Genomic DNA, 12,582 nt, shown 5'->3' on the forward strand with positions numbered 1-12,582 from the left:
CACTCAGCATCAAGGGTTGGATTGGGGTTAAGTCCCTGTGACATACTAGAGTCATGTCCAGGGGGTGTACTTGTACATCAAGCTGCCTCACGCTACAGAAACAGGAGATAGGCTCCTGCCCTATGGGCCTCATGGCTCGGCAAGGCTACTTACTACTACTATGACTCAACTCAGTCAAACACTGAAGTATGAATTACTATGTCTTGGCTAGAATATCGCCCCACTTCAAAGTTCTAAACGAGCTTCCTAGAAAAGCATGAAGGCCATGACCTTGTGTGCCAATCCGTCTGACATCTACAGCTGCCCTTTTGTTCATAGCTGCAGTCAATCATTGTGTTCTTTTAATGACATCTTTAACTTATTGGTTTCCCATATGTGGTAGTTATAGGATGGTAGTTAAAATAGCACATGTCATTAGTCTTTCACTGGCTCTTGCATACATACTTTATTTTGCCTTTTTCCTGCTAATATATTTGAGAACAAATTCCGTTTGTCAAGAGGTAAGGTTATACTGCTAGGAGTTGTCTGACAATAATAGTCATACCCGTGGTGGTTCTATTCTTAACACTTCACATGATTCCCCTATTCCTGTCCAGCCACGAGGCCTGCAAGCCATGTTGATAAACACACCACACACAAAATTAACAGTTGACATTGGTTTTATATAAAAATATATTTTATAAACCATGCAGTCAGTACATCTTTCTAAAGCCAATCAAAACAACTCTATTAACATTTGATAATGTACTTCCCAATACCACAAAACACAAAAAAACAAAACAAAGCTTACTTCTGTTTTCTTTAAGCAGTGCATGTCTTTCTCACATCTGATATTCAAAACAATATTTACATTTGTTCCTAAAACTAAGCATAATAAATATGTTAAAATGAGTATAATATGATAACAATAGATGATAAATATGTTGTCACTTGGTCAAGAGGCACTAGGTGGTTATGGGTTGGGAGATTGATATTGTAGGTTCTATGGGTGGCAAATATCTCACTGAAAAGGAAATCTGACATGACAGGGCATAGTACATAATATATGATCTGATCTTTAATTTCCCTAGCCAGTTTGGGGCCCTTACAGTCAGTGGATATGCCCAGTTGCTTAGCTGCATTTAAATGTAAAAATACAAACTAATACTATTGATATTGCACACTTAAAATAAAATAAAACACCCTCTGGCTCTGTTATAGAACAACTCCACTGTACATTATTACTCGTACTGAAAATCATAAGAGAACAGTGCTAAGAACATTTGTCCCTTACTAAAATTTGAAATAGAGAACGTTTTGATGATGAGACCTGGCAGTATACAGTACAGATATCTGGTTCTTACATCTTCCTTGTTGTATTTATCCCTGCAGGACATATTGGTATAAGGCTAAACAGATCATCAAAGGCACTAACCATCCCAGCCAAAAACTGTTGATGCAGCTTACCACCAGGCAGGTGATACTGCAGTATCAAATGCTGAACGAACAGACTTAGGGACAGTTTACAAAGCTAGGCTATTGGGCTGCCAAACTGGCACTGAGCACTGCTGCATGTGTCAGTACATAGTTTTTATATCTACCTGCTGCGCCTTTAGCATGATCTGTTATTCAAAGCGGCCACTAGATGGCCATTGTCCATTGTCATTGTCTAGATGGCAATTGTTTATATAATGTAATTGATTCATGGGAAGCTTTATACACAAAATCATTTCACACACTCTTGGTATAAAATTGTGATGTGACAATAAACTGATGCTCGCTTGATCAGCATAGTGAGTAACGTGCTTCTGTCCCTTTCTATATAATAGGCTTGTACTGTATATTGCTACATCCCATCAAGATTTCCCACACAAATTCATAACAGAGTTAAAAGTAACAGATTTTCTCAGTGTTTTATCCTTTTGGAGCAGCGATGAAAGTTTTGACCTTGCTGCACTTTTACAATTAAAGTGTTTGTAACTTTTCTTTTTTCAATACCATGGAACGGTTGTGCGTTCACTGCGTTGGTACAGTAGCAATCATAGAAAGAGCTTCCTTGAGAGAAATCACAGCACAGATTAATGACCCACTCCTCGCTCAGCCAGTTGGTGCACAGACCACAATTAAGGCCCTTGTGGGTTGCATCATCACAATGTTTTCAAAACATTGCGACTGTTGCATGGAGTTGTGAATTGTCATGGTAACATTATACAATGTAAGCACACTTTCCGTTGAGATGGTTGGTACATCAATTTTGATATGACGCTATTTTTTTACTATTTGGGCAGACGTGGTTGTACATCCAGTGCCTGATTTTGGAAACCCTGCCATCATTCCTAAATTTACTCTCATCTCTGACATGTATTTATTTCTTTCTGTCTATCTATATGGGGCTTGAAAACAAGCACTGGCAGCACCTCACCCATATCTGTTAACAGCCTTAACAGGTCTTGGGTCAGAGTTCTCACAGAGATCATGGTGGTTGGATTTGAAACATGGTTTCAGGACTGGCAGTGGAGAAGCTGACAAATGGCCTGTAGCTACACCCTACTTGCTGAGGAAAACTGGCATATACAACTAGATCCAGTTTTGGGACATAGTAACCATCAGCCTTGTTCGTGATAAAGGTCACTGCTGTATTTAGGTGGGGCACAGGTACCTTTTTTCCTCTCCTCCACTGCCTCTCTTCTCCCTCCCCTCTTTCTCTCTGTGGCATTAGCTGAGTAGGTTGAATGGCTGAAAGTTGTTTTTAGAAGGCTGTGGCACACTATGTGTGGTGGACCTCGTGGAACATGAGCTCACGGGGGATGCATGTCTCAGTGCCGTACAGCTTACAGGCACGCTTTTCGAATGCTGACACATTCTGCTTCACTACCTCGTCGAAGAAGACATGAGCTAGCTGGGAGTGGATGAGGGAGCGGAACTCAAAGGATATCTATGAATCGGAGGAAGAGAGAGAGAGGGGTTAGGTTAGAAGTTGAATTTAACACTGTATGAGAGAGAGAGAGAGAGAGAGAGAGAGACTGTACATGCTAGTTTTAGATTTCTCATTGGCATGTAGTCAGACATGACAAGCTCAGGCACATGGAGATCCCACACAGACACAGTATGCACTGACAAGACACTAAACACTCAGAATTGCACATACTGTGCTCTCTCTCACACGTACGCACGTGCACGTGCACGTGCACACACACACACACACACACACACACACACACACACACACACACACACACACACACACACACACACACACACACACACACACACACACACACACACACACACACACACACACACACACCTTGTGAATTCAATGCAGCCTTAACACTTACAGAAAAGTCCACGGTGCATGTGCGAGGGTAGCCAGGGAGGCCAGGGCTGAAGCGCCACACTGTCTCCAGGTAGTTGAACAATTTACCGTCTGAACAGGATGCCTGACAACCAACACAACACGTTTTTACTATCTTTTATTTATTCATTTTTCAAGTTCTGAAAAATCTAAAAACTTGTGATCATATCAATCTCAGGTTAAATAGCAGTATTAAAAAAAATGCTAGATTTATTTTGCTGTCATTGCCTTTATACACAGCAGACCAGAAAATAGTTGACTTGCACCTAGGCTGCAATGCAGCCCGACAACGTGTCACGCACTCAAATACCGATCCCGATGACCTCCCTTCTTAAAAAAAAGAACACTATTTAGTGCTGAACATTCCTAATCGAGAGGACACTAGATGGCAGCTGGAATTACTCTGATAAGGAGCCAGCAATTCTTGCTAAAGCAATGTAGGGAACCCTGCCATTTTAGTCTTGCGTGGCCAGACTGTTGCCTCTCGCAATTTTCAAATGCTTCCATCAGAGCACGAATTTATGATCATGAGTAAGCGATAAAGCGGAAGTGAAGCCTCCTCCTCTCCACTTCCCTTTCGTCTTTACAGTCGTGCAAATTTATCCTAATATATAGAAATCATCTAAGCATATATAGCTTGCTGCTTAATTAAGTAGCCTTGCCGAGCCATGAGGCCCATAGGGCAGGAGCCTATCTCCTGTTTCTGTAGCGTGAGGCAGCTTGATGTACAAGTACACCCCCTGGACATGACGCTAGTATGTCGCAGGGACTTAACCCCAATCCATCCCTTGATGCTGAGTGTCAAGCAGGGAGGCACTGGGTCCCATTTTTAGAGTTTTTGGTATGACCCGGCCAGGGATTGAACCCCGACCTCCTAGTCTCAGGGCGGACAATCTAACCACAAGGCCACTGAGCTTGCTGCTTAGCAGAAATGGAAGGAAAAAAATCGTGAACGGAAATGGAAGCTTCCTTACTCGGATTTTGGGATGTGTAGTTCCAGACTCTATATAGTATTCAGAGATTGTGGAATAGTTGTCTGGCTACACGAGACTACTGCCATGTTGATGAATAGTACAGCAATCTCTCACCTTGACCAGATGGGGGCGTACAGACGTGATCAGGGAGGTGTAGTTCTCCTCCACAGGGGGGAAGCCCACACTCAGCTTGGCCTTGCAGAAGCCGGCACGTTTAAACACAACGTCTGACTTCTTGCACCAGGGAACAAATTGTTTGTAGTCCTCCACTTTGTTCACTACCTCATAAAACTCCTGCATGGAAAATCTACGGGTGGGAGGAACACAGAGAAGAGACCAGTAAAACCTCCAGCCATCCAAATACTGTATGTCTAAGATGCTGTTGTGTCACAAACAGCAAAATGTTTCTGTTGGGCAGAAACTTGTCCGAAGCTGTTACTTTTCAAGAAATGGAGGAACAGCGCACACGGATTTAAATCGGCCATGACGCAATCTTCAAAAGTTTTAAAACATGTAGAAGACCTAATCAATCACTTTCAACAAGGCCTTTTTGGCATAACATTATAGCCAACATTTTTCGAAACACATCTAAAATAGCCAAAATAGCAGCTCAACAAGCTCAACTCATCATGTGGCAACACGTTGTGAGCTTGTAGATTGGCTATTGCCTCTACTTTTGCACGACATTGTCATACAACACGACAAAGTATAAAATAGGGTATTACTCTACACAAAAAAAAACATGAAAGGATGTAGTATGGAGATAAAAGGTTTCTGCCCGACAATGACAAAAATAATTTTGTGAGAACTTGTGACAACCCTAACGCTAACGTAACAAGATTGACAGGGCATGCTCCTGACCCAATGACATAGACATAGAGAGAGAGAGAATCTCCCACCCTTGTTACATAACTGCATGGGTCAGAGAACATACTGTAGCTGCTGATTGTGTCTATTTATACAGGCAGCTTTAGTGATTGTGACCTTTCTGCAGGGACATTCAGTGCGTCATAAGCACAGGTTGAAAATCTACATACTCAGAGACACGTAGCTGATCTTGACATTTTCATTCATTAACTTATAATGATCAGCGTGTTTGGGGACAAAGGAGGGTATAAATGTAGCCTCAGAGAAAGAAAATGAACAGTATTTTGGGGAGAATGGCAGCTGCATCTTCATAGAAAACCAATCTCTTAAAGAATAATGTCAAGTTAACTATAAAAACGTCAAATGATGTGGATCTCACAATCCACATGGGAACAGCGTGGCTCAAATGTGGATGCCGGACTCCATGTGGACAGTCAGACACACAAACAAGCCATCTTATAAACAGCTACACTCCTGGAGAACTACGAACTAGAACCATTACATTTTATATGAATCATAGATGGCTGCCTAATATGGGTTGGGCCACAAGTGAACCAGCATAAGCCATTTCGCAGTGTATCACTAAAGGGGACAAAAGAAAGGTAAAGTGAAACCAGGCTGGAGTGACTCACCCAATGATACGTCTCTCGGAGTATTCCTTCTTCTTGGAGAAGGTGTCAGCGAAGTTAAAGAAGCAGCGGGTGGGCACCGTCGCCGCAGTGCGTCCTGACATGGCCACACCCAGCAGCGGCAGCGGCGGCGGCACGCGTGTCATCAGGATCCCACATGATGACAGATACCTGATTGTAGAGCACAACACGCAAAAGACACAATGAGTCAGGTCAGAAAGCAGCAATGAAGGGACTCAGGGGAGCATAATTAAATGGTGCTTTAACAAAGCTGTACTACTGCATTCAGTCAGCACTGAATCTGAATTATTTTTACTTTTTTTTTGCCTAGGTTAAAGTTTGGTTGTTTTCTATAGGCTACATGCTATTAAACGATTTATTAACAGTTAATACAATGAATGGGATATACCATACGTCATTATGCCATATACTGTTGGAAATTTGCAATATATTCCCTCTCAACCTCCTCAAAATTGGGAGAAACTAAAAAGATGAGAAAAAAAAAGGAATATTTTTTGACATTGGAGTTTGTTTTGATTTATTTATTTCACATTCAAAAAGAAAGTAAGCAATGTGAAACGTATTTAGTCAATTCACATTCCTAAAACACAAACCACAATTAGCCCAGGAATGTTGGATCAAGGCATCAGCTTTTCACTCAGGAAGCAATGAATGCTTCCGAGTACAACATGTACCTACCAGCACCTGCCAAACATTTGTCATTCAAACTGTATCTTGAAGGTCCTTAATAAACAGGGTCACCAATTTCATCCAATCAGGAAAGAGAACTGATTTGTCAGCTTAGAATTCATAGTGTTCCAATTATGTCTGCTTATTGCATTTATTTGTTTTGTCACTTCAAATTTCAATTTATTCTGTATCCTCTATGAGTTCTCTCTCCTGGTTGGATGAAATTAATATCTCAAGCTGGAAATGTAGCATTTTCTGTTTACTAAAGATCTGGAGAGACAGGGAGACACCTGTTACTGAACAAACACTTTAGCAATTATTATTATATTATATCAGAATATAGAGCTACACTTATTTTAACAAAAGTAAATAACTTACACCTTTAAAAGCTCACAGACGCAGATACAAAACAAAGTCACATCAGTCTACTCCAGTCAGGTAATTAAGGCAAAGCGGGACCAGGTCAATGAAGGGTATCGACATTAATAACAACATTGTATATGGGAACATTGAAGGACCCAGGCATCAGGGCTCGCTTTGTTCACCAGTCTGTCCACCTGCCCAACATTTCTACATACGCTCCAGCCAGCCTAGGGTCAGATATGCTGCAGAACAAGGTTATCTCTAGGGTGTACCACTTTCATATTAGCCTGAATATCAGACTCTGAAGCTTTAGAGCAGTTCACTCGGTGGATTGGGCGAGGTCTATGGGCTGGAACCAGGCTACCACTTTCAGGCATAATGGGAAGAATTCCCCCAAAACAGAACTCCAGTATAGACTGACCGCTCCAGCTACTGTACATCATTCCTAATTGTCAGGGTGAAAAAATACCAATCATGATGAATGGATTACATTAAAAAAAAAGAGAGAGACAAAACTGCAATTATCTGTCTCAGAGAATTTGAAAGATTTTAATATGAACTCATTAAAATTCCAATGACACAGGCACAGACCACCTGTATTTCAGTTAAGGCATAGATGCCCAGGCAGGCCATTTCATCAGAGTTTTTAACTACTTCTATTTCACTATTCCAGCGTTGACAATGCTGCTAAACAGGAGCCAGTCAACACCATGATAAATGACACTGGTTAACCCAGGCAAAAACTGGGTTAACCAGTGTTTTAGTTTGAGATGCTTCTGATGCTATGTCTGTCCCTGTTTTAATTTTGTCCCAAATCAATCTTGTCAGATGGAGACCTGGGGATTTGGGGAATCATCATGATTGATAGAATGATGTTTGTTACCATGCCCCTTGCCCCCTCATATAGCCCACTGCTGTGCCACATCATGACCCACAAATGACAACACTGCGACACCTCAATCAATTCAATAGTTCACATCAAACTCAATTCAACAGACGAAATTGGTGGTAATATGGTATTAGGCTCCATGACACGTGCAGAGTGCGTCCAAGGACCTCACTAAGCCATGATAGTAGCAACGGCCAGTGTCCAAATGGTTATTTGGCATTTATGCTTTACAATGCATTACGTACACACACGTTCATAACACTGATAGCAGAGAAAACCATGCAAGGCACGCCAACCTGCTCATCAGTAACAATTAGGGGTTTGGTCAGTGTCTTGCTCAAGGACACTTTAACTCTGGGGGAGCCCGGGATCGAACTGGGGAACCTTCCGGTTCCCAATCGGCCACTCTACCTCCTGAGTCACAGCTGTGTTACAAGCAGACCCAACAGGCGGGTTGTCATATTGTCATAACCAACCTGTACCCGCACAAGCCTTGGAATCCCAGCTCCATCATTGGTACTCAGTTTACAGATTATTTACAGAGAAATTTGATATAGTAGTCTGAAACATGAAAGTGACTTCAACAAGCCAATTCTGTATGAGTATACAGTATATGGGGGTGCATATGTAGTTAAAATGTGGGATGGTCTGAATGGATGGTTAACATCAGTCTTATACAATCTACACATTTCGCCACCTACCCAAAACACTGCTATGATGACAGTTCAACCCCTGCAGGGAGAATATTATCAGTGGTCTTATTTTACATAACAATGTCAGCTGGTATGCAATGCAAACTTTGCAAAGACAAAGAGCCATTTACAAATGCAGCAAAGCTGAGGAGCTGTGGTGGGACATAATACAATTAAGCCATTGGCCCATTGACAATATGCCAAAAGATATTACAACACACAACATAGCTGGGCGATTGAAAAGTGGGAAATGATCCAGAGTCCAGAGATGTCATTTTAATAACTTGAGCATTTAACACGGGATTGAAAGCATTCAGACAGGCTGATCGCAGCTACCACCCGGTAAACTAGCCTGACCAATATTACCGAGGTCTACCGCCTACTGACCAAGAGTAGTTCATAATTAGTAGTATTATGTACTATATAGGCCTAATTCAAAAGGCACATACAAAAACAGTCCAGCTGTCACAAAAGGCGGGCCAAATCACGTTGACTAGAGAGGCCCAAAGTTAACGTCACCAAAACTGTAGTTTTCAGTTTCAGAAGACTGCGTTAGTACTGTATCCATGTTGCAATCACATCGGCCAATTTCGCACCAGCCAAATATGACGGAAAGCTATAAAAACCGTTCGGGAGGCGATCCACAAATAAAGGAAACAGTAATAGTAATAGTAATTGTAGGCAAACGTTCGCTGTTAGTAACATAGTAACTAACTACAGTAGACTAGTACAGTGGTCTATCCAGCTGTGTCAGTGTCAGCCAGTGCTGCTGGTGAAACAAAGCCAGGACCATTGAGTTATTTGAGAGCCCTTTACCTCCCGTTGTTCCCCGTCCGTGTCTCCCGGCCGACTGTGGACGGCAGTTGCTTAATACACTCCGCGACTCTCCGGAGGCTCCTACTACCTCTCGCCATCTTCCCTCTCTTTCTCTCTCTCTCCTCTGGAAGTGTTGGTTGACGACAACTAGAGAGCCAGAGCGTCGCCCGCGGCCCGCCCAGCCGCCCTGCCCTCTCCTCTGGAACGCACCTCCTCAGCATTGCTTTGGTGTGGTTGGCTGTTCCGCGTCGAGCAGTAGCTGTTCATTGGCCAGTCCACCTCTCCGTCAACCGGGGAGAACGATGACGTTGGTGGTGTGTCGTGCACATTCATGCACGCGCCTGGATGTCACGAGACGTGGTGGATTGAGCATATAGAGTTACCGGTGTATATAAGGCATAGACCATATAGACATATGGGATTGGTGTGTCGTGCACATTCATGCACGCGCCTGGATGTCACGAGACGTGGTGGATTGAGCATATAGAGTTACCGGTGTATATAAGGCATAGAAAGTATAGACATATGGGATTGGGTTTCTTTTGGTCGACCTGACCGGCTGCAGCCTAACCTCTAATACTTTCAAGGCAACAGGGGCAAGGAAGGCAAGTTTCTTTATATAGCACATTTCATCATATGCAGAGGACATTCAAAGTGCTTTCATGTAAAATAGACAATAATAATAAAGGATGAGTAAAATACAAATATCAAAAGATGTGTAGTGAAAACAAAACGTTCGTTGGTTGGGCACTGGGCCACTTTGATGATGGAAAAGGTCACTATTTCCACACTCACTCCAGGGGGCCACATATTGCACATCTGTGCTCACTTACACTATACTGTCAGTAAACACCATAACTCAAATAGCCACAAATAGTCACACATGTAATAATAAACATGCAGTGTAACATAATTTCAAGTGCATATGTTATACTTTTATATAAACTTTATTAACTTAAAAACAAATATATAGGCTACATTAGACATAAAGAAAATGCAATTGAATACAATGGACTGGACTGTATACTTAAAACGGAAACGGGTAATTTCAACTTGCATGTTTAGAATTGGAACAGAAGATCATCAACAACAGTATTTACATATTAATATACGTGTATATATCAGTATATTCACATATATTAATATATAAGTATAGCCTATTCAAACGCAGGCCGCATTAAGTGAAGAGTATTTGTTTAGTAAAGGGTTCTCCCCCTCTCTACAGCTCTTTAATATAGCCTACAGAAAAAATGTTATAGGCCTATCACCAATTTCAACCAATCAATCTTAATAGTTATTCTCTTTCCTTATGAAACTGGTATCTGACCTGATTTTTTTGGAGTGGGAGACCCCTCTTCAGCTCTTTATTCTGATTTCTATCAATAACATATTTTAATAGAGAAATATAACTAACACCCCCTTAAAGAAAAACACATCATGTGGTTATAGAAACAACTAGAGGTATAATGTATTATATTATGTGGTGTTTTGTTAAAAAGTGAAAGCTGTAGGTCTACTAATCACTATCACTATCAATAATAATGTAGTCTACCTGTCACTCCACCAGCTCTTTAGTAAACAGAACATACATTTTCAGGCGGGCCACCGAATTCATCCAATCAGGAGAACCCATTCATCACCTTCAATTTTAGTGTTTGGATACAGTTCCAATTTTGTCTGCTCATTATTTATTTCAACCCTTCCCATTTCACGTGTTCATCCTGTAATGTATTTATTTTGTAATGTATCCTATATGAATTCTCTCTCCTGGCTGGATGAAATTGGTATAACAACCTGACATTTTATTTTCTGTTAACTAAAGAGTTGGAGACACAGGGAGACCCCTGTTACTGAACAAATGCTTCAGGCTACGCAAGATCGAGGATTTTGTTCTGTTTGTTCTATTGTGTTCTGGTTTCTGGAATGTGTCACCTGAAAATTATAAATATGCAGCATGACCTGTGCAGCAAGGGTTTCTACTTTCTACTTTCTATAGCAGTCAGGCAACAAGAGTATTAAGTCTCTTCTGCTCACTGGCTAGCTGTAACTATGGTTTATTACTTCCACTGGTGCATAAGATCACACATTGATACCCTGAAGAAGGCAGTGCTGGCCGCTACGAGTGGGTTATCCCAGCTTTTTTCACCAGAAGAATGCCTTGGTTTCTTTTTCCTTAGTTATAACAACAGTTAGTTACAAATTGAGTATGTTCACCAGGGCCCAAGTGTTACTCACATATTTATAATAACTGTATATGTTGGCATTCGGCCTATTACAAATTTCAGGCCTATTTCAACTTATCTGTCTCTCAATTGGCTTTGCAGATTGGTTGAATGCACTTGTCAGAGATCCCCCAGGGCCAAATAGTTCAAATCCCTATATCTGAGAGGATCATATTTGGATTTTGGGTGTTAAAGATATTTGATTAATGAATGCATGTCTTATTGACATAATATTTGCCGACATATTTATATGATCATAGAACAGATAAAATTATCTCAATCCTGGTTTTCTTTTTACGGCTTAGAACTATAGCCAAAAACCAAATGTGATCCACTCTATAACACTCTAGTCTAGTCTATAACACATAACTGATGATAACGGGAAGTGCTACAATTAGTTTGAACTTTGAACTATAGGGAACAACGATATGAATACCCAGTGAAGATATAAATTATTGATGATGCAATGGAAATGTACAGTGATTACTTCATGATAGTCAAGGAGGCACAGGAGCTTGAGAATAAGGTGGAGGAGGAGAAACCGCTGAAAGAGGAGAAGAAAAGCAATTTTTGGAAACTTGGAAGGGAAACCAGCGTGGCACAGCAGGTCAGGAATACTGCCCAACTGGTTGTGAAACATCCCTCACATCATAAAGTTAGCCGAACTTTTGACCAATCTGGGAAAAAAAATGCTTAAGAGCTTTCTTCACAAATGTGTTGTGTTCATAAAGGTACATCTACTATCACCTCTCAATTTGTTCCAACCCAACTCCCTTGGGAAACGTTGTGACAGCTGCTGAAAGTTGGGCTATATGCAGGCAAAATGTACAAAAAATCATTCTGCTTTAAACGGGTCAAACTAGGGTTTTTTCATGATTCTGAATCCACTGCATGCATTTGTTTTGCATGAAAAATACTCCTTGGGCTAAAAATGGCAGATAGGCTATAGCCTGCCAGCCTGGGTTCACTTCGCAGTGACTTGCGAAGTGACATTTCAGATGTCCAGACACAGCAAATCAGGCTGGAACCCAGGCTATAGGCTATACCTATACTTTTCCAAATGTGATGACCTCATGCATTTGTGATGACAGCTATTAGCTGTTTTT

The 12,582-nt window shown here is 41.3% G+C and overlaps 1 protein-coding gene across 1 annotated transcript; it reads right to left on the reverse strand.

The window, feature by feature from the left end:
- Positions 1-654: 654 nt before the first annotated feature.
- coq10b (coenzyme Q10B) lies at positions 655-9,401 on the reverse strand. Its single transcript, XM_079517453.1, has 5 exons — positions 9,255-9,401; positions 5,808-5,975; positions 4,423-4,615; positions 3,318-3,419; positions 655-2,914 (listed from the first exon to the last, which is right to left on the reverse strand). The coding sequence occupies exons 1-5, from the start codon at positions 9,350-9,352 to the stop codon at positions 2,747-2,749; spliced, it is 729 nt and encodes a 242-aa protein (XP_079373579.1). The 5' UTR covers positions 9,353-9,401; the 3' UTR covers positions 655-2,746.
- Positions 9,402-12,582: the final 3,181 nt, after the last annotated feature.

This window comes from Electrona antarctica (assembly GCF_951216825.1).
Source record: "Electrona antarctica genome assembly, chromosome: 13".
Taxonomy (NCBI): Eukaryota; Metazoa; Chordata; class Actinopteri; order Myctophiformes; family Myctophidae; genus Electrona; species Electrona antarctica.